Raw genomic sequence first — 23,769 nt, forward strand, 5'->3', positions numbered from 1 at the left:
CCTACAGAAATAAAAACCCCTTCAAAGTGTGGCACAACTATGCTCATGAAAGAGAGCAACAGTGAAATGACTGGGCTTGTATCAGATTTAGGGCCCTATCCTTCAGTTCTCATTCAGGCAAAACAGCCATTGACTGGGCAAAACATGAATTCCATGGGAGGTTTTGCCTGGGAAAAAATTGCGAGATCAGGCTCATTGATTTGTGTCCTATTAGCAGAAAGCATGAGGAAGCTTGTTCAGTACTCTCCTACCACCTGTCATGGTAATATCTCCTTTCCCGAGCACCACAAAAGTTCACTACTTTAAAAAAATCAACTGAAATCAGCATACGAAGTTTGGTGTGTGGGGTGCATACGTCTTGACATTAACTACCTGTGAATCATCGAGCAGCATGTTAATTGGTACCCCTTAATAGATTAAGATCTGGCATCAAGTCTGCATGTAATTACAAGCCACACACAGAAAAGACCGAGGCAGCTAATGAACTCTTGCCAAACCCGAGCTCAGTTTGCGAAACTTTTGAAGTTTGCTGGCCTTTCAACAGTTTATATAGTAAGCACATTGAAAAGCATCAAATCTTTCCTTTTGACAGGATTTAATAAAGGTTAGTTTGCAGAATAACTAAGACCCTCCAAGGCCCAGTCTGAGGACTAAAGCATCTATTTGCTTATTTTTAAATGAGGCAGTGATTGGAAATAGAAGGCATTCCTAAGAATTCTCAGCGATCCTGTCTCTTAACAGGAGCCAGGAATATTCCTTTTTAAGAAAATAAACTATTTTATTAGAAATCATGAAATAGTTTTAATGGTATGGAAAAAATGTTTTCATGTAATTAGAATGCTTAAAATACTTGGCTGTGAAAAGATATTTAAAATGCATTCTCCCTATCTATACTAGGCTCAATGTTATAAAGTAAGTGGTAAAGGAGTTTGAGAATGTTACTCTCTGGGAAGGAAGTATACATTTTAATGAACTCTGGGAGCCGTATTGTGCAATGCTGAATTCAGATGTTATTTGTGCTTTTCTCGTAGTTGCTGTGGCATTTGCTCAGAGCTTTGTTCCTGTGATTAGATTTCAGCCTGAGCGCTTCTCCTCCTCTTTTCATGTCTAATTTTACAAAGGGAGTTGTTGTGGAGGAAAAACAATTTCCATGAAAACCTACGATTTTCAAGCAAACATACCAGGCTGATTTCATGGCAGTACCATGGTGAAGAGGAATAATGTTACTTGGCACTAAGCCCTTCAGAAAAAAATGGAGAGAACAGTGAAGGCTTTGTCAAAATTTATCGCAATAAAGCAAAAGGGACTGCCATTCCCTTGGGCTTCTTTAACCTTTTTTCCCCAATTTATTCACACATTGCTTGACAGTGGGGCACTGCATTGTTACAAGAGGTCTGAAAAGGGAAGTTGGGAGTTATCCATTTTTGTGTTTAAAAGAACACTACACACATTGTGTCCTGGGAGTACAAGTGAATAGCAGGCTAGCTGCTGCCTGCACCATTAGAGTTAGGAACAAACTTGGGCCTGATTTAAACTGTAATCGATGAAAACTTGTGCATAAACCAGCACATGACCTGCCTGCTTGCAAAACGCAACTGGGCAAAGCATCAGCCCTTTAAATGCATTGCTATTGCCATTACAGCGTCGACTTCAGCTGCATTATGGTAAGAGCTAGTTTGATAAGGGTGGGAAATAGTTCCCGGGTGTAAGCTAAGATGACATAGTAAAGGTCTATTGCTGCTCCTTGCTTGCATGGAAGCCAGGGCCTGTATTTTTGAAAGCGGGTACTATATTTTTAAGTGCCCAGCTTGAAACACCTGCAAGGGGCCTGGTTTTCAGAATGTAGTAGCTCAGCAATTTCTAAAAAAACAAACCCATTTAAGGTACCTGCAATTTGGGCACCCAAAAATGGAAGTGCTCAAAATCCCTAGTCGCTTTTGAAAATCTCAACCCAAAGAATGTTGGGAATATAAATAATGTGCAGGCAAATTAATTGCCTATGAACCTTTCCACAGAGCGGCAGAAACGTCAGGGTGGAGAATTCATCCTCCTCTGGTAATGGCTTGTGAGGGATTTTTCAGTCCTGTAGACAGTGGCTTTCCCTTTCACTGTAGGTTTTCCAGCTACTTCACACTGGAGTAATTGAAACCATGAAAGGTCTATCAGTTCACTGTGATGTGGTTGTGTATGAACCTGTGTGCCCACATAACAAATCCAGGAGACTTAGCACTTCTATATTCCCAGTGAAACCAGGAGATTGAGGAGACTGAAACAGGATTTTCAAAGATTTAAATGTCATTCCTAGTTAAAATGGCTCTAAGGGGACATCTGATTTAGTTCTACTCTCCCTGTTATCCATTTAACAGTTGTCCATATCCTCAGGGCACTATGGTTGCTATGGGTATCTGGTTTGCAGCATCCAGGCAAGCTCCTCGCCTGAAGGAGAACATGGGTTGGTATGAGAAAAGAATGGGCAAAGATTGGGGGCAAGGCATTCAGAACAGGGCCCATAATCTCTGTGGGCAACTTGGTTCATCAGTCCTTTCTCAGGAAAGCGCCCATGGACCTCAAAAAGGACTGAGTAATGACCTCAGTGCTGGCCTTTTGATAAGAAAGTGTTTACTGAGGCCTGGTCTACACACACAATAACTATTTCAGTTATGGATGTGTTTTTTTTTAACTGATATCTTTAGATCAATGTGACCTCTAGTATGGACACTGTTATTGTGGTATAAAGGTGTCTTATGACAATGTATCTTATTCCCCTTCCTCAATGGTAATAAGCAATACTGATATAATCACCTTTATGCTAATATAACTGCATCCACGCTGTGTGTGTGTGTGTGTACTGCTTTAACTACAACAGCAAAGTTAAACTGGGACATCTTCAGTGTGTAGGCAAAGCTTGTTAGGGTCTGATCAAAAGTTCATTAAGGCCAAACTCCTGTTGATGTCAATGGGCTTTTGACTGGTCCCTTAAATACCTGCCCTTTTGTCTTTGTTGTGTGATGAATATTGCTTCATGGACAGGTCTTTGGAAAATGTACCAACCCTTGATTATCTGGCGGGCGCGTGGGGTGGGGGAAGGGGAGGCGGAAGTTTCACTTCCACTTAATCGTGGAAGTTGTGTAATACCATTTATTCCTGGGGAACTTCCAAAAAAAGTGTATTATTTATGGCAAATATAGCAAGAGGAAATAAATTATAAATAAAAAGTGTGATTAGTGAACTTTTAAGTAGAAGGTCGAAAGGGTTTTTTTGGACTACAGACTTTTTAAGCTTTCAGTACTTGTATTCAGTTACAGTTATATCCCTCCATTATTTGTGCAGGTGACTGCTGTTTCAAATCTGAAGACGGTTTCTGCCTTTACAATAGGTACATTGACAGAGCTGCATCAGAAAGCTCCTCGCTGCAATCTTCAGTGCTATAAGCCTGGGGCTTGTCATATCCTGAACAGGCTGGAAAGGGAAAGTTGCTCCAAAAACATGTGTAATTACAGCTGAAATGCTTGGACAGGAATCTCAGGGGGAGAGCAAACAAAGTTTGGGAGTAAAACAGATGAAACTGAAAATTTAATTTAAAAAAAGGCTACACATGGACAAGGTGAACTGGTTTCATTTTCATTTCCAAAAGCTTCTGCATTCACCTTTTCATTTTTTTTTTCAATGTATATGAAGTTTTGTGAATATCAAAATGTGGATTCATGGAATTGCAGGGATGTTATAATGAATGTTGTATGAAAAGTAGCTAGGGGTTATAGCTTACGCTGTTTTAGGGCAGTGTGCTGAGATATTGAGGCCACTGTGTGTTATTTGCATATATATTAAAGGCAAGCTACATCAGTCCCTATTCACAGGAATAATCCCATTAAATTTCAGCATATGTAACAACTGATGGAATAGACCTAATCCTGCCACCTCTCTTTGCACCCAACTCATATTGATCTCAATGGCAAGATCTGGTCCATAATTACAATAAAAAGTCTCTGAGTACTTGGGTTGTTCATGATTCCTATTTGTGTCAATGGGAGTACTGTTTCTCAAGGAGAGAACAGATTCCATTTACTCTTAAACCAGTTTAAAGAAGAGCTCCCAGGTTTTCTTGAAAGAATATAATTTGGGCTTTGTGGAATTCCTTCTTTCCCATCCCCACCACCTCTGCCCCCCAAATTATGAACTTAATCATGGGTTTTGAATCCAGAGGCCTTATGTGGTCTCAGGCCCTTCCATTGGAATGACAAGTCATAGTAGAGCAATTTATGCACAAACATGAACAAGTCATGATGAAGCAAAACTCAGTCCAAAATTCCATTGACCAATATAGTAAGCTACATTCACTACATTTATAACTGAAAACATAATAATCTCCTCAGAATATTTTTCACATGGTGTATTTTCCATGAGTATTGGAGACATTGCAAACCCATTCTAAAATCATTTCCCATTCTAGCTGGGACATCCAAGGTCAGCCATGTCATATCTGTCTATTTCTTCCAAACTTTCTTTCAAATTTATAGAGGTGTCTTGTAAGATCTTGACACTCTGGGTTTTTACTGCATATCACATTTTATTTCTTGCTTTAGACCATCTTAAATGATGTCTTTGTTCCCATTCTTGTTGGGCTGCAGTTGGCTCTGATTTAGCATTTATAATAACTTTTGTATTTACCCTGTCCAACACTGGCTGGCCTGCCCATCTGGTCCTGTGTTTTAGCACATGAGCACAGAATTTTATATACACCTGGGTAGTGTGTCTTGGATAAGGACTTTTAATTCTTATTGGTGCATTTTTATCCCTTACAAAAATAAATGCGTACTTTAATATATAAGCCTTTTAAAATATAGAACTGCAGATAGAATTCCCAGGAGGAACAGCTGACTTTACTGCTTGATATTTTCTCCTATGTAATTTTCTTTCTTTCTTTGTATATGTTGTTTACCTCAGTAAATAGATAGCAGACACTTTTAGAGGCCCAGTCTTGCTCCCACTAAAATCAAGGGCAAAACTCCCATTCATATAATTTAGAACAAGACCTGGCATCTTAAGATTCCAATAGTAGAGTGAAGCCTTTTCTGCTTAGACTTTGAATCAGAAAGAGTTTGATGACGATCCGTCAGTGTGTGAGGATGATTTGCTCTTTGTTTTAAATGTATTTGCTACCAAGATCTTTCTATAGAACCAGCCCAGAAAGCCCACACAGTTAATCACTCTCAGGATCTGACCTTTTAACAGTGTTATACTTACAGATGTACCTCAAAATCTTGAAATTGTTCATTGCTGCTTTCCTGAAAAATGCATTTGACCAGTAGGTGGAGACATAGTTTACCTTGGGCCAGCAGTTCCCAAATTATTGGTTCATGTATCACAAAAAATTGTTGTGAAGTTATGGATGGAACATCAAGCTCAAGTACCACTAGTAAATTCCTGCCTTAGGCCTCAGCACTCCAGTGGGATTCTCTACACCAGTGGTTTTCAACCTGTTTTCATGTGTGGGCCCCTAAAATATTTCGAATGGAGGTGCAGACCCTTTGGAAATCTTAGACATAGTCTGTGGACCCCTGGGGTCCGCAGTTCATAGGTTGAAAATCACTGCTCTACACCAAATCACAGTCTCATTCACTTCAGAAGGAATACACATGTGCATAAGGGTCATTAGTAGCACATCTCATTGGGGCTATAAACATTATAGGGATGTACATGCAGGAGTTAAATATCCTTTCCTTCCAGGTTATGTGACGCAGACTGCAAGTATCATGTGGGAAAACAGAGAGAGATTAATGTTGCTCAGAAGACATCAATAACGAGCTCATTGCAAATAATTAGACAGCAGGATTCATGTCTTGATCACAGCCTGCACTGCTTTCCCGTTAGCACACCTCTAGGCTTTGTAGCAGGTGATGGACTTGGCGGTTTGTCCGTGCTTACGTTAAATTATGTCTCCACCTATTGGCTTAAATGCAATTAATAATAGTAGTAAAAAAAGGTGAAATGAAATGCCACCCCTCTTGTAAGCAAAAGGGACACCAAACCAAACTAACACAAACAGAAACAAAGCTTAGTGAGTTGTGTAGCAAAATCTTTTGTGAGGAGAAAATAAACTAAAGCCTATAAATTTTCATTAAAATCTTCATATGGTATCATATTACTTTTTCCATAAACAATCAAATTGAATAGCGAGTGATGACTTTCTATAAGATTTGTAGGATTCTAAAGCAGGCTTCTGGCCCATATTAAATTGAGTGGGGTTTTAGAGTCATTTTTATCTCTATTCATTTCTGTAGGACTTTCCCATAAGAGAAGTGGAACTGCTAATTGATTTGAATGGGGAGTTCTATTTAAATGGGGGTGGAGGATGAAATTTGGCCACTTGTTAATGAAGTCAGATCAATTTCCATGTAGACAGGGACAGAGAGAGGTCTCCTGGACTGCTGGAAACCAAAGGAATAACAATTAAAAGAAGCAGACATTAAAATACGGAGCTAAAGCGATTTCATTTACTTTCAGTAGGACACAAATATTAGTAATTTAGGCTGAGATTTCCATAGGAGTCTAAAGAAGTTAGGTGTCCAGACTCATTGGGAGTTGGGCAGCCTGCTTTCGAAATCGCAGCCTTAGGGCCCAATCCAACACCCACTGAAGTCAACAGGATCCTTTCTGTTGACTTCAGTAGGCATTGGCTCAGGCCCCTCAATAATTTTTACAGTTGATAAAAATCTCGCTGGTTTCATTGCAGTTTAAGCACCTTGATAAGGCTGGCATGGTAGGATTCCCTGTGCTTGACATGGGGGAGGCACCTTAATGCACAAGTCTTCTTATAAATATTTATTTTCTAAATGAGCCGTACTCAGACTATTTCACATTAGCAGCAGCAGCCAGGGCTAGTGCTTTCCTTGTCTGAAATGGCAATTCTTCTTTAAGAGCTGGGGAAAGTCTCAATAGGGGCCCACCTTAGTCTAATCTGGATTTTATCCAGCCTTCAAAATCTGAAGAAATATTGTAAACCAAATAAGTTTTATACATTCCCAAGCCCAGCCATTAATTACTCTAAAAGGAACCCCTGTCACTTACATGTAACCCAAATATTTATACTCTGTGTCCTGAGTGAGGAATCAGATACACCACGCCGCCCCACCGTAGTATTCAAAGATCTTTTTCAACTATTAGGGTAGCAGCCGAATGCGGTGAAACTTTAAAAACCTCCATGGAGTCTGAGCATTGTAGACTCTAAAGCAAATACAGGGCAGAATACTTGTAGCCATGGCTCGAGCAGCAATTCCTGACATTTAGCTGAGAAGCCTATGATGGGAAATATAATTCTTGATGACTTTTGATGTCTAGGGAGAGCAAAGAGTAAAGATTCTTTCAAGGATTTAAAAAAAAAAAAAGACTGTGTTTAAGTTAGTGCAAAGGTGCAGTTTTGGCTGGGAAGATCAGAGCTTCATGGCTGGGTCACCCCAGTAACACCTCCCACATTACTTTATCAATGGGTGGCCAATGAAAGCTTATCCCGTTTTTTTTTTTAATCTGCGCAAGTGCTAGCTTTTCAAAGACTCCAAGTTTCAAAGCATTGAACCCAACACAGAATCCTTTCTTCAGCTTTTGATTTTATGCATGTTGGAAGCTGGTCAGTGAGTGCATGTTTTGTTTTTTTTTCCCTATAGGTTGTTAGCATTCCCAGGAGGTATTGAAAATGAATTGATTGTTGGGACAAGGCATTAATAAACAGGGGAAGAGACGTCTCTCCTCGATGCTAGATTTCAAAACCTGATTGGCCTCCAGGATAATGTGCTTTATTAAGTATAAAGACAAATACATTTAAATCCTTTACTGAAATATCTTAGTGTAGGACACCAGCAGTGAGGGGTTAGAAAGTCGCTTTGACTTCCTCCCAACAAAAGCAACATAATTTTTCACTGCACAGCACCACGGAGTCCTGCAGTGCCTAACTGAATTCATTAATATCCACACCTGCTTCATGCTGCATTTAGCAGAGGCTCGATCCAGCTTCAAATGAAGTCAATGGCTAAACTCCCATTGGTTTTAATGGTCCGGGATCAGGCCTCAAGAGATTTCTGTTATGTTCATGGTTTGGAGCACGGCCTTGTTGGGGAGCAGAGCATTTCTAGTTCAGGGTGTGTGGTTGGAATTTCATTGTTATGTTATTACACCCAAAACTCTTTATATGATCTCAGGCTAGAAAGATGGTCCTGCAGTTAAGAGATTGGACTAGGAATAAAAAAAAAACTGGATTCATTTCCCATCTCTGCCAAAACGCCCTGTGTGACCTTGGGCAAATCCTTTAATTGCTCTATGCCTCAGTTTCCCTATAGGTAAAACGGGGATAATAGCACTTCCTTACTTTACTGGGGTCTGGTGAGGGTAAATCTGTGTGTGAATGCCTCAGGGCCAGGCTACACTACAGTGCTACATCTGCACAGCGTCGCTGTAGCGTGTCTAGTGAAGATGCACTGTGCCAATAGGAGGCTGCTCTCTTGTCGGTATAATTACTGCATCTTGGCGAGAAGCGTAAGCCATGTCGGTGAGAGAGCCTCTCCTGCAGATGTAGTGCCAGTGTGGACTGTGCAAAACTTGCATCACTTGGGGGTTGAGGAGAGGCTTTTTCATACCATTGAGCAACATAAGTCAGATCGACTTAACCGGTAGTGCAGACCTGCCCTTGGGTAGTAGTGAAATGGTACTTTCTTGAAGCATTACAGTAAAGGCTGCCTGCCAATATCTAGGTGTCCAGAAGGGAACTGTCAGTACTAAAGAGGATGTGATCGCTTTGCGCTGTAGCGGTATTAGAGGACAGGTTTATTCATGCCAACCTTTCCCATGGAACTGAAAGCATAGTTCAGCAGACCTTTCCCATGGAACTGAAAGCATAGGTCTCACTCCGCTTTACCCCATCTGCCCCCCTCCCATTGGCCAGGGGTAAGGAGGCTGATGCTGGGGCTGCAGCTGGGGAGGGTGTCTGGGGCTGGGAGCGGTGCTGCAGCGAGGGGCTGAGGCAGGAGCTGGGCTGCGGTTTGGGCTGGCACCTGGGCTGGTGGCCAGGTGCAGCTCCACTCCTGGCTTTGCCCCCAGCCTCAGCCCTGGCCCGGGAACAAAGATGTGGACAGCATGAGAGGCTGGGGGCTGGTGCGAGGCCGGGAGCTGAGCTGAGCCATGCCAAAGCTGGGGACAGTGCCAGGCGCAGGTCTGGGGAGTCGGTTATGTGGCTGGGAGCGGGAGTGGAGTCATGAGGGGCTGGATGGTACTCCCTCCCAGCCACTGTGGGGGCTGGCATGACCCTGCCCTGGCCATGCTATACCCCCCGTTTGTTCCTCCGTGCCCTTTTGCGGTGGGAGGGGGCACTCCACATTTTGGGGATTGCTGGCATAGATGAACATGAGCCCTGGACAGGAGCACCAGGATAAATAGCTACCAGAGATCATTTTAGGATGGAGTGATCATTCCATTGGTGCAATCTATTGCCTACTACATGGATCAACTAATCGCCTTGGTATGGACTTACCACCTTTCCCCTGCTTTCTAAGGGCTGCCTCTTTGACTGTCATTACTTTCTAAACACTCTGAGGGCTTCTGCCATTGTCTTTTAGTGATATTAAGGGATCATGGAGGATGGTAGCTTTTAAAAGATGAGTGCCTTAAAATGTTGTCCACATCTTGAATTTGGACACACAAATCAGTTCATAAGGGCACAGTATGTACGTTTATGGGAAAGTGTCAATATGAGCATCCAAAATGAAAAATGTGGATGTCTTATTAAGATGCCACAGTGGAAAACTGGACTTTTTATTTTCCTTATAACACTAGTACAGGAAAAGTGATGTGGCCAAACTTGCTATAACTTGATTGATTTAACTCCATTGTTTCACCCTCCATGACACTTGTCTTCTCTTTCTGATAGACAAGTGCAACCTCTCTAATCTGGAAGTCATTAACTCTCTGGTGAATATTCCAATGTAAATGGAAGCAGAATCAGGAACATCTCTGTATGGAACCCTCAAGGGACCTTTCCTTTGTTCCTTTACTGTGTTCTTTTTCATCCATAGCATCTTCAGTAAAATCCATTCTCCAAATAGCTTCTGGTACTAGTACAGGCCTCCCTATGTTGCAGTCTCAGTGCTAACCATTGCCGGAAAGCATGTGAAGTGCCTGAAAGTGTGAGTGGTGACAGTCACTTAGACAATCTGTGCTCAGAGAGATAATCTTTTCAAAGAAGGGCCATCTTTAGCAGGGTGTCTGGCAGCACATTCTTTATTACAAGAGTGGTGCCTTCTGTCACTTGGATAATAACCTTTGAAAGAACAGCCTCTAGCCCACAGTCTAGAGTATATTATGTCTTCTAAGCAATATCCGTTGAGCTATTGAGGGTATGTTTATGCTTCTCTTGTAAAAAAGGAGAAAAGGAGAAAGAAAAGAAAGGAATCTGAGGTTACTGTTTTGCTGGAAAAATGTCAAGACTCTATTGGCAATATCCCACTAAACCACAAGTTTATAGGAGAGAAAACACACCACTGGATTTTTCTGAACTGTGTCTATGTGCATTTTAGGCAAATATACACAATGTATGCCACATATCCTCTTATTATAGCTGTGGCAATCAAACATATGATTGAACACACAGAAACACTACAACCTCATGCTGTTCAATGAATGAAGGGAAAACAAATCTTTATTATTCCTGGGTTCTTATAGTACATAGGAACACTATTGTTCTTTCTTTCTTTCTTTCTTTCTTTCTTTCAGATGTGTTTCATTGTCTGTGGGAGCATATGTTTTACAGACCTGTCATGTGAATGCTATTAAAAAGAGGAACTGGAGAAATAACAATAAGCCATGTAACTGTGGTATGTCTACTCTCCAAGTTCAACTGTTATGCTGCTGTTTCAAGTGGTGGTGAAACTGGATCGCACCAAAAAGAGTTAGCTTTTCTGGTGCGATTTTTCATCAGGCTACTCTGGATCTTTAAAGAAGGCTATTAATATCATATTGCCAGCTTAAGAGATACCTTTCAGAGCCAAACTGGCTAGGTTTCAAAACTCTTAGAGAGTGGAATGAAGATGAGCTGGATCCACATGAGATGTCCAATTTTATTTGCAAAGCCTGAGATGAGCTGACAAGAGGAATAGTTCTGAGACATTTATTCACGATTTCATTAGTGAGTTGGAAAACAGACAGCCCATTGCAGGCAGCCTGGATCTCTGTGTTTTTAATATTACCAGCTCCTTGTATTCTTAAAGAAAATCATACACACACTAACCCAGAACACTGTGCCAAATTGTGGTCTTGGCCATGTTTGAGAAACTGAGAACAGAATTCAGCTGTGTGTGTGTGTGTGTGTGTGTGTGTGTGAGAGAGAGAGAGAGAGAGAGAGAGAATGAGAGACCTTTTTCAGAGTATAGTTATACATTTCACATTGTGAATCATTTATTTAAGGCAATCAGCAAAAAGTAATAACTATGGATTAGAAAAATCTGTTAAAACAGAATGAAGGAACTCCAAAACAGATTACAAAATGTAAGCACCTTAACTTGTTTACACACAAATTGAAACCATTTTTAAAATGAGCCTTTGATTTTACCTTTCTGGACAAAATCCTTCACTAATTACAGAGTAGCTGTTTATGACGGCAGTAAAAATTTGCTCTAGGCAAATCAAGTGAAAACCAGGAAGCAACATTTCTTAATTTAAGAGAAAAAAATCTGATAATTTTAAAGTTGTAGGAGTGTAAACTAGAACTCAGACATTTAACCCAGTTAGTGGTCAATAAATATTCCATGACACTTTTTGCAGCAGTAGAGTGAGCAGTCCTGGTGTTTTAGCCAAATGCCAGCTTGGATAATTACATTTTGCTTACCTAAATGCTATCCCCTGTAGTTTCAGTCAAACATTGTTTTTTGTTGCTGTTTGCGTCATGTCCCAAACTGTTAAGTAGTGTTGCTGCATTGTTAAGTTGTTTTTTGTTTTACCTCAATGGGGCTATGATTTCAGAGACGGAAGATGATTTTCCTATATGTGTAGTTGTAAATCACTTTGAAAGGGTTACAAAGAGCTTTTGGATCAAATGTACTGATCCTGCTGTTATTGGAGTCAACCGCAAAACACTTGGTGAAACCGAGGCACATAGATGTGTTAAGTGGCCTGCCCATACTCATCCAGGATCAGTGACAGAACTATGAAAGATTCTCAATTCTCTACTCTAACTTCTAGACAAGGGATCGGCAATGTTTAGCATGCAGCCCACTAGGGTAAGCCCCGTGGAGGGCCGGGCCAGTTTGTTTACCTGGCGCGTCTGCAGGTTCGGCCGATCGCAGCTCACTCGGCCCAAGCTGCTTCTCACAGCCCCCATTGGCCTGGAGTGGTGAACCGTGGCCAGTGGGAGCTGCGATTGACTGAACCTGCAGACGCAGCAAGTAAACAAACCGACCCGGCCCACCAGGGGGCTTACCCTGGCGGGCCGTGTGCCAAACATTGCCGATCCCTGTTCTCGACAATGCTACGTTCCTCTGAAATAGCATTATTATTGTTATTATTGAATTATACAATTCTAAGTTTTATTAGCTTGTATTAGAACCAGTTTCTATTGGTCTGTGACCATATATTGTACATCTGGTTTGAAGTTCCAGCTTCAATGTGCAATTAAGGTCTTTTAAAACAATGTTTTACAAAGGTATTTCTCATGGTTGCAGCCAATAGGATCTGATGTAGTTTCACCAGCTATTGTAGATGGTTGGATAGATGCTGTGTTTGACTAGCATTCAAAAAGTGTTCAAAGAGAGGTTGTGCTAATGATGTTTATATCCTTTGTCCACATTGTCCAGGCAAACTGTGTTGGAACCCCAGTGAGACACAGAGTTATATTAACCGTGGAAATGCAGCTTTGTTTTGTTTTTTAAATACTCTATCGAAGCCAGTGTAGATGGGGCTTGGCCTGGTCAATATGGCAGGAAAAGCATGACCTGATATTTGATAATTTGAGTTTGTTTATTCAGTAACTCCTCCTATAGCCCTGCTGAACTCAGTTTCCATCATGTCATGTCAGAGAGACATTTTGGTGCTCTGGTCACAGCACCAGGCACTCTGTGGGGAATAGTATCATATTCTTTTCCATGCCTTCTTGGAGTGATGCTGTTGGCATTCATTCCTGTAAGTTAATATTTGCAGTGCGCAAGGCTTCACTGGGACCATGCAGCATGTACATCTGATAACCATAGCAGAATAGGTACTTTCCCCCAGGAGAAATGCAATAAAACAGTTCCCAACTCTATGCACTTTGGAAATAGATTAGGAAAAAAAGAAAAGCATCATTGAAGTTGTGGTGCATTATGTTTTATGGAGTTCTTGGGGAGGGCTCTTTGTTGCTTTTTGTTCGTATGTGTCCATGTTATTGATTTTTTTCTTTTGTGTTGTTCTCTGTTGTTTGTCTTTTCTCTCCCCCAGCCGGTCTGCCCTTTCTGATAATTGAAACGAGCACAATACAGCCGTACCAAAGGGGGTTTTACTGCAACGACGAGAGTATCAAGTACCCTTTTAAAACGGGTGAGACAATTAACGACGCTGTTCTGTGTGCTGCAGGGATTCTCATTGCCATCCTTGCGGTAAGTGGAATCCGTCACACTCTTCTGCCCCTCTCTGACAGGACTGTATGTTTGTGTTGTCTCCTAGGCAGGTAATGCCAACAGGGCCCTATTGACACTCCCAGACAGCGTGCCAATCAACACAAAAAAACCGTTCTAAATTAATTGCTGAGCACAGATTTTCTAAGGATTGGGAGTGAAGACTGTGCCTGGAACAAGTTAAAAAAAATCTTCTCAATAGCAACAAGGACAAGATGATGTTGGTAATAGGATATGAAGCCTTTCACCTCTGGGTCAGTTGTTCAAAATCAGTCCAGGTTAGTGACTGAAACTCATTACCAGCCAAACACAGTCTGGTGTCCCTGGTGAAATTATGGTGGGTAGCTGAGGGTTGATTTGCTTCATTTGTGGCAGAAGATCTCCCCATTTCAAATACCGTTATACTAATAAGCACTGACCTGTATGCAGACAGTTGAAGCAGAGAAACTAAAAGGCTTAAGGTCTGCTCCAGCACCTATTGAAACCAGGCAGCTTTTCTGTTGATTTGAAATGGATGGGGACTGATGAGACTAGCCTACTGTCCCAATGCAAGAAGCCCTTTCCATATCAGATTATCAGCATAGGGAAGCATCATCCTATTGATGTGCCTTTACTGAGTATATGAGGCATAAATTTCCAGTGCTGTTAATCATCTTCCACAATACGCACAACAATCTGCAGTCATAGGCAAATGAAAACTTACAGCAGGAAGAGTAAGATTACTTCTGAAGCAAGTAAACAAGTCTTGCAAACTTTACAATATAAGATAGAGTTCATGTTTCAGGAAGCATGCTCCTTACAAGCTAAAGGATTTAGTGCCAATAAGGATTTGGCATGTTGTGTCCAGATTTGAGTGATTGCTGTGGTATTTACATATTCCACATTTCATGCAGTTTTTAAAAAGAGGTTGTGCCTTTGCAGCCAACTGCTGCATGGAAAAGTTTTGGAGGCAGTATTAGGCTTTAATAAATAATAAGCTAGACATCCATTAAAGTGCAGTTCGGCTGCTGTGATCTTACTTGTGTCGCCTTTCTGATTACTTCGATTTTTTTTCCCCTATCAAATTTCCCACTGCTGTGTGGAGGGATTATGTTGTGCGTGAACATATTTGCTTTAAGTTTCAGCAAATGGGCCAAATCCAGCCCTGGAAGAGTCAGCTGAGTTGAGGCTCCTTACAGCAGTACATTTGTCAGCTATTTACTAAAAACACTTTGGGCTAAACATGTAACAGGATGCCTCATTACACTCAAGTCACAGTGCTCTACTAAAATGTGACCGGTGTCTGTAATGCCATCATGAAAAGCTGAAATGAAGCACAGTTTGGTATTTAAAAACAAAATAACACCTTTGGAGGTGGTAGATCTTTGCCCCTGTTCCAGTCCCTTGGCTCCACTCCTACAGTGCAAAAGGATATCTGGGGATTCCTTTGATGTGGGGACAGCCATTGGTGACACTTACCCAGCTCTGCATCACCTGCTGCACCCCATCCCATCCTGATGGAGAGGGGTGTGGACAGAATTTGCACTCTGCCATTCCCCAGCTGCATAATGGCCCCAGGCAGGTGTTAGTGGCTAGGATAAATTAAAGCAGCCTGCAGTCTGCTCTAATGTATGATGGGTGCCAAACCCAAGCTCCCCATGACTGGGAGAGTGCAAAGGGGGTTTTGACCCACCTTCCTCCCTAGCCCTACAGGTCTAGCACCAAGCATAGCTCATTCACATGCAAGGTTCTGGCCCTTAATTTTTGTTTAAACATTGATACCAAGATACCATTTCCATTCCCCCCACCCCCAGCGTTTCTGTATGAGAAGTACCGAAGTTTCCCTTTATCCTGCTTCGAGCATAATTTAGGTTTTTCCTTAAGGATCACTTTCAGAACAGTCCTTTGCTTAGTTCTGTCTGGTAAAGCAACTGTATTGTGAGTAGGTAGGTTAAGGCAGGGATTCTCAACTTTTTCCTTCTTAATCCCCCCTCTCCCCCCTCACACACACACACTATAAAAACTCCACAGCCCACCAGTGCCACAACAACTGGTTTGCTACATCTAAAAGCAGGGCAGGTGTTGTAGCAAGCAGGGCAATTGCCTGGGGCCCCTCACCACAGGGGCTCCTGCATAGGCATATTGCTCAGGCTTTAGCTTCAGCCCCAGGTGGCGGGCCTTAGGGCCCTTGGTTTCAGCCTCATGTGGTTGAGCTTTGGCTTTCTATCCTGGGCCCCAGCAAGTCTAATGCCAGCCCTGCTTGGTGGCCCCCCAGGAGGCCTCAGACCCCTGGTTGAGAACCACTGGGTTAAGGGACAGAAATGACTTTAAGCTCCTATTTCCCCCAGCTGTCATTCTTTGGCCTACAAGCACTGTAATGTCCAATATCTTTAGGACGCCAAAGCTTTATACTGTTCGTTCATACACTGGTGGTTCAAATAGTAGATTGTGCACATGAGTTTTCCTTTCCTTTTACTCCATCAGAAGCTACAGCTGTAAATTAATCAGAATCATGATATTGTCTGTTTGATTAGAAGTTTCATGCACTCTGGGTAGAATTCACTGCACCTGAATAAAGCCAGAGCTGTTGGGCATTGCATGGATGAAGTGCACATGGGGTGTGTGTGCGCGGGGGTTGTTGGGCACAGGAGATTGTTGGGGGCTGCGGGGAAGAATTGGCAGGGAGAGAGTTGTTTATGTGAAATCCACTTCCCAATAGGAGCAGCATGAGGAACTGATGCACAGGCTCTCAAGCGTAGCTGCTATGCAAACCTGTGGGATACAGTGGCAGTCACAGCCTTCTTGTGCCCCTTTTAGGTGAATGTGGATCCTGTGAACCCTCCCTCTGATTTGGCCCAATCACTGCCTTACCCACTAGCCTTTGCAGGGCTATAGGGAGAGAGCTTAGCTTGCATAGTGTATCAGCTCAAGGCTTAAGCTGTGCAGAGGGGTCCTCTGCTGAGCCTGTGCACTGGGATGAATTTCGTCCTATGAATTTTTCTCTCTGGGAAATATTTCACATGTATTTCAGTATTACTGTCTGAGCCTTTCAGCAGTGATTAAAGCTACATTATTGTCTGTGCAAAGCTAGGAAGCGATCCCCAGTGGAACTCTCTCTCCCGTCAATGGAAGTAACCTATGTATAGATTAAGGGTAGTATATGACTCATGTTGTGTCTACCAAACAGATGGCTGATTTCTTTTCAAAGTCATCCCTTGGCTTTTTTTTTTTTTTTCCCATTTCCAAGATAATTATCTGTTAGTTTCCCCCCTCCCCCAAGCAGAATTGAAATGAAGCTAGGTTTCAGCTTTCATTGATTGCAGCATTGTTTGCCAGCCAGTTTATTCATAGAGCCATGGGCAAACAGTCCCAATAATTCTCTGTCTCTCATTCCAAAAGTGAAAGTGGAAAAAAAAATCTATAAACAAGGAGAAATTTTTACCCTGCAGGTAAAATTCCATACCCCCAAGTATGGAAAAGCCATAAAATAAAATGAAAAAAAAATCTCATTTTCACATTACTGCCTGACATACCGTCATGTCGGCTCCATGCAGAATCTGCTTCTGATCAGTAGTGAGCCAGTGGCAAATACAAGAGTTGGAACTGAAATTGGAAACATAATCAACTGACTATTTAATCCATCAAGTTTCTAACATGAAATGGCAGGTCAATTAAAAAGAAAAAAAGTTTCCCTGAAAGAAATGGATGTTTTCTATGTAGGTTTCACTTTACTCACAACAAAAGTAAATTGGTAAGGAAAATACAAAGCTCAGTTATTTGTTGCTGAGTGGTACAAATGGCTAACAAGTGATTTAAGAAACAGATTTCTTGCTATGGCAGAATATGTGGAAAATTCAAGTCATGCTGACCTCTTTTTCAGATGTAACCCAGATACCAGAATTTTTGTAGCATAATATGAAGTCCTTCCAAATCCACAAAGCCCCAATATCTCTCCTTTCATTTGAAACGTTTGCTCTTCAGAGACATGACTGTAGGTAGGGCCAATTTAGGACAATAAATAAAACAAAACCATTTCACGTTCCCAACTCCCAGCTTTAAATACTGGCACTGGCAGAATCTTTAGGCCAGAGCGAAAGGTCCGGGTTGTGTTTTCTGTGTCTTGAAGACTGCCAGAGTAAACTTTAGAGGTGAATACTTCTCCTTCTGTCAGGACATAGGAGGATATGCATTTGTGTTCAGCGCCCACATATTTACTGACTTGGAGACAAAGACTGCCTTTGGCTTTGAAATACTAATTGCCCCTAAGATTTTTGCTCTCAGACCTCTACTAAATGCTCATAGACCCATAGACTTTAAGATCAGAAGGGACCATCATGATCATCGAGTCCAGGGGTTCTCAAACTGTGGGTCGCAATCCCATTTTAAATGGGTCGCCAAGGCTGGCGTTGGCCGTGGGCCACCGCAAGTCTGAAGCCCAAGCCCCATTGCCCAGGACTGAAGCCCAAGCCCCACTGCCCAGTGCTAAGGTTTCATGCCCCTACCTAGGGCAGAAGCCTTTGGGCTTCAGCTTTGTCCCTCTCGCCCCCCATGCCTGGGATGGTGGGACTTGGGTGGGCTTGGTCTTTGGTTCCCCGCTCCTGGGCTCGTGTCATAATTTTTGTTTTCAGAAGGGGGTCACGGTGCAATGAAGTTTGAGAACTGCTGCTCTAGTCTGACCTCCTGCACATGACAGGCCACTAAACCTCATCTACTCACTCCTGTAATACTCCCCTAACCTCTGTGCTTTTACTTGTGGAAAATATTTGACCCTCATGGAGACTGAAGGCCTCTTTTTATCCATAGACGAGGCTTGGCATAAGCTGTGATAATACAAGATTCTCCACGCTGACCAGCCAGCAAGCATTAAAAGCCAGTTGTGGAGGGACTCCCTGTATCAGGGAGAGAATTATTCATGTCCATTCAGTTCTTGGCCTCTCTGTTCCTAATGTTAACAAGTGAGGGGCAATTGCTCACTAGGACTGAAATTCAGCCTGTGCGGAGGACAGCACAAGGCTTATGCATCACTGATGTCCTCAAAGAGGGCCGTCTGTGGTGCACAAGCTTTATGGTGGGTTTCTTCTCAGGAATGAATGAAACCCTCTGATCTTGAGTGAGGCCACAAACCTGTTTCACGTAGGCCACCGAACAGGTGATAACAACTGGCGATCACTTCCAGCTAGGCTTGGATTTGAAGCCATTTCACGGGGAGGGATAGCTCAGTGGTTTGAGCATTGGCCTGCTAAACCCAGGGTTATAAATTAAATCCTTGAGGGGGCCACTAAGGGATCTGGGGCAAAAAAAATCAGTACTTGGTCCTGCCTAGTGAAGGCAGGGGGCTGGACTTGATGACCCTTCCGGGTCCCTCCCAGTTCTATGAGATAGGTATATCTCCATATCCTATTTTATTATTGTCACACCATGCCCAAGAGGTAAAAGGTTCTTTATTTCATTTCCTGAGCCTCCTAATGGCTAATACTGTTGTTTGTACCCAACTCCATGTACTGTCAGATCTTGACAGCTTTAGGAAAAAACCAACAAGTTTTCTAGATCAGCTAATTTATAAGAATACGAACGTGGATAGTCAGATACTTTGTATTTCAATGTTAAGTGCTCCCATTTGGCAAGCCACAGAAAAACAATACCTTGGAGACAAAACTGATTAGAAAGACCCTGAAAGTTTAATTACTGGGCAACTGAATAATTGATGATAATTGCATATAAAACTTACACTTGATCAGAAAGACTGTAGAAGATACTAGAGAGAAAAGTTTGATACTTGTTTCTTACTAGTGACTATGTTAAATGTTTCCAGCAATTCACACTGGGAAATTCTCTATATACCACATGCAAATTATTTGCTGGAGACACAAGTCAGAAAAGGAGATTAATACCTTTAAGACTTGTTTGTTCAGGATGAAGTTTCAGTTTGTGCACATCTGTGCTGAATTAGTTTTCTAAGTCCCTCTTTATCAGGGAGAGCGTTGCCAAAAAAAACAACTTCGCCCTGTTTTAGCTTTTCATTAATGTTCAGCCATGATTTTAACTAAAATAGGGAGGGGTCATGACTACCCAGCAGTGTGTTAGCGGGAGACTGAAGTCTCCAATTTACAATCTGCTACATCTGTGCAATTACCAAGACCACCAGCAGTGAGAAAAAATATTAATCCCTAGACTTTGTTGGTCCCTGTTTAAAATGGTCACATGTCTAAGCTTTAAGGGGATCCATTTGTGAACTCTTGAGAATAATGGTACATCCTGTGGTGTCAAGTATCATCCTTAGTTCAATTTATTTTCCCTCGGCAGTTCTAAGCCTTATAAGGTGCGGGCACCTCTTCCCTGCATGACTATATGCACCCAGCTATCAAAGAAAGTTGCAGAAAGCATTTGGGGTGAGGTATCCTTCTGCGGTGTAGTTGCAGACTGGACACCTTCACTTTGAGAGTGGCAAAATCCACAGGCCATTTCTTTGGGTATGTCGAAAGTATGAGTGTCACAGCTGCAGCTATGCCATTGTAGTGCCGTAGTATAGACACTTCCTAAATTGATGGAAGAGCTTTTTCTGTCAGTGTAGGTAACCCAGCCCCCCAAGTGGCGGTAGCTACTCGGTGGTTAGGTTGGCTTAACTACAGCTAGGTCAATCTAAATTTTACGTGTAGACCAGGGCTTTGTGTGTAGTGGAAATAGATTCCTGAGTGCCCACAAAACCCACAGGAGATTCCTAAACCACTCATTTGCAGATAAACGAGCAAACACAGAGAGAAATAGAAATGACAGCGGCAGGGAGAAGAACTGCCTCCAAATGACAATTAGAAAGCATGACTGTCCTTTCCATGACACAGATGAACTGTTTTCTGCCACAGAAGAAAGGTTCAGGCATTCTTTTTTGGTCCTCATGCAAATATACTTCCTGGCTCACAGCCTGTATTTTAAGATATCCAAAATCTAGATAAACCATCATCTGCAGAGCATTTGGATTCTCAAGAGTTTACAAATGTTTCTGGAACGGGTCAGCTGTAAGACCAGACAACCTCAGTCAAGCCCACAGGGAGCTCGATACTAATATTCTTTTGTAAAATGTGAGTGTGGTTTGTAAACCCTCCATGGCAGGTCAATGGCCCCGATGTCTTTCTCCAAGAAGTATGGAAGTATAAGTGCCTGCTTGCAGCATTTGGGGGTTTTTTTAACTTCCCTTTGATAAAGCCTGCATAGCTATTATTTCAGTTACTTTAGGTCAACCTTTGTTTTTCAAGCCTTAGTACTCAGAGTTCAAACCATGATACAGTTTCATCTCTTAGTCTAATTGCAATACTTTTCTAGTTTATTAGTTTCCAAAAGTTGTGCCAAGTTTTTAAAAAGGTAGGTAGGGGAGAATTCTCTTCTGCATGGAGTTGGCTGGCTGCCATGCTGTGAAGAATATTGCGAGCTGTTTCAGAAAGGGATTAGCATGAAGGTATTTTTCCTGACAGTTAAATTTACATATCACAATGCTGCTGACTGGAACAGAAAGGGGTGTAAGGGAGAAAAAAAAACACCTCATTTTATTACTCAGGTATAAAAACATTGAAAGTAATGAATAAAATCCTAAAACTATAAATCTGGAGTTCAAAAACTAGGTGTGTAACGTGACAGAACAATTTAAGCCTTTGCCTCTTTTGGAGAGGTGAGACATTTGGACTTCATTTCATGGCCTGATTTTCATTAAATTGCCTTTAAGAGTTAGGATTACAAGAAGCCAGGTCCTCAGGTTCATAACTATGATTTATGACAACATTGTCAAATCCACAACACTCCCCCCCTACATGGCACAAGAAATACATAATTTGCTGCTTAATAACTACAAGGACCATTGGAATTCCCAGGAAAGTCCTGTGTTTATGGAAGCTTTGTATGATTTAAATTGGGTCTGGCCACTGCAAATTTTGGGCCAGATTCTAAATACTTTGAGGATCTAAGAATCTGATTCTCTGTGTTCATTTTTTTTAAAGCTATGAAAAATAATTTAAAAAAACCCACCTCTGGAATGTTAGATTTTTTTTCTATATGGAATTTAACGTAGTAACCTTGTTCCTCAAGGAACCTTGATTCATTTGTCTCTCTGATTAGGTTGTAGTTGAATTCTGATCTCAGTTACACTGGTATAAATCTGGGGGAGTTGGAGCATTTGAAGTCAATGCAGTTATTCCGGATTTACACCAATGTATGCGAGAGCAGGTTTTGATCCAATGACTAGCTTGGCCTTAGAACTTTTCCTTACGTTTAAAAAAAAAGTGTTAGTCTTGATTTCTGGAAAATATAAAGAAAAATGGGAAATTTAGGACGTGTCGGAGAAGAGAATTCCAAACAGTGAGATCCTGCAGGTGGCGGAACACTCTCCCACTTGACATGGTGGAAGCCCCATTACTTGAGATATTCAGAACAAGAAAAAGCAAAGCACGGTAAATTATACAAAATATAATTAGGGAACAATTTACACTAGGATGGAGAAGAACAGAACACCTAGCAGGTGTTTTTTGTCTTTGATATCTATGATTCCATGAACATCATCCAGTTACAAAGGTTTCTCTGGAACTTAAGGGATCTCTGGTTTGACCAAGTTCAGCTTCATCCATGTGTGAAGAAAATGAAATGGCTGGACATTTCTGAAAAGGAGTGTATTGATACACTGGTCTTTTATTTACCTTCCTGTTGTGGTTGGGCTACCTGCTTTATGCATCAACAACATAGTGAAAACACAGCAAAGAGGTGAAAATTCTGAAATCCACTGCAGTTTTGTTATATTAAGAACAGTGGCATTCCTAGGGCTCTTTCTCTTTCTTGCTCAGCTGACTGAATCAAGCCAAGTGAGCACTTCTTAGGAAGTATTTGCCTTTTGGAATCATTTGCTGTCGATTTGACTGTTTCTCTTGCTACGTCCATGAAGCAAGTGTCCAATTGTCGATATGGTGATGCAAATTTTTTTTAGGTGTGACTGATGGCTTTTGTTGACACAGTAATATGGGATAGCTAGAATCTACAAAAAAAAAGAGGTTAGACCAGTTTCTTCATGTCTCTGGGCATGTCACTGTTACCTACAGAGGGGGGAAAGAGAGAGATTGGTAAGTGCCATTTTACAGTGCTCCCTGCAATAAACAAAAGCATGGTTTTTTAACCCCGTGTTGCATTCTGAGGTAGAATTGCGAGTCTGAGATATAATGGAACCTAATAGTTTTCAGATGGGCAAGTTGTTCTTGGAATTCCGTCAATATTTATTTAACATGAGTCTGCTTCTGAGACAGGATTTGCGGATAAATATGTATCATTCAGAAACATGCTCGCCTTCTGTCTAAAACAAAAATTCTCTCACTAAGAAGTGTTAATATGCACCTGGCCTTAAGCCTACAGTAATTAATGGGGCTCTGAAAGACTTGAATACAGGACCCTGTAGTTTATTTCTTAACAAATGCTCATTTATTCTGAGATCTTATTATCTTATGTGGTTGCACATTTACCTCATGTGACCTCTTAATGCAAAAGGTGTTTTTATTTATAGATTTTTTAAAATTCCTCCCTCAGATCATAACCGGGGAATTCTACCGGATTCACTACTTAAAGGAGAAGTCTCGGTCCTTCATCCAGAACCCATATGTGGCGGTTCTCTACAAACAAGTGGGCTGTTTTGCCTTTGGCTGTGCCATCAGCCAGTCCTTCACAGACATTGCCAAAGTGTCTGTCGGACGCTTGCGACCTCATTTCCTGGACGTTTGTAATCCAGACTTTTCAGTAATCGACTGCTCTAAAGGCTACATTCAAAACTACACCTGTAGGGGAAATGACAGCAGAGTCCAGGAAGCCAGGTGAGAGGCACTTCCTTGACAACATAGGGGGGGAAACTGTTGTTTCTGCCAAAATGGTGTCCCACAAAATACTCGTCAGGTCCCTTCTGCCAGAAATGGATCATTTGGAAACCCTCCTTCTCTGGAAAGACTGTCATTGAGCTACTACTATTGACTGGCAATTTCCCTAAGGAGTTACTGAACTTGGCTGAATAATACTTCTCCTTCCTTCTATTAACTCCCACACCATTGTTTTATGAATGCTTGCTCAATGTGGGAATTTACCATAAGAGCTGACATCACAGTTCAGTGATTTGGATCTACGCGGCAAAGCAGACCTTCCTTTGTGTAAA

At 41.8% G+C, this 23,769-nt stretch overlaps 1 protein-coding gene across 1 annotated transcript in view; it reads left to right on the top strand.

The window, feature by feature from the left end:
- The window catches only part of PLPP3 (phospholipid phosphatase 3), a 70,511-nt gene that overhangs the window by 23,469 nt on the left and 23,273 nt on the right, over positions 1-23,769 (top strand). Inside the window, exons 2-3 of the mRNA XM_030573827.1 lie at positions 13,450-13,607; positions 23,157-23,437. Of these exons, the coding sequence (XP_030429687.1) occupies positions 13,450-13,607; positions 23,157-23,437 (439 nt within the window). The remainder of the gene's footprint in view (positions 1-13,449; positions 13,608-23,156; positions 23,438-23,769) is intronic.

Source organism: Gopherus evgoodei, chromosome 8 (genome assembly GCF_007399415.2).
Source record: "Gopherus evgoodei ecotype Sinaloan lineage chromosome 8, rGopEvg1_v1.p, whole genome shotgun sequence".
In the NCBI taxonomy this organism is placed as follows: domain Eukaryota; kingdom Metazoa; phylum Chordata; order Testudines; family Testudinidae; genus Gopherus; species Gopherus evgoodei.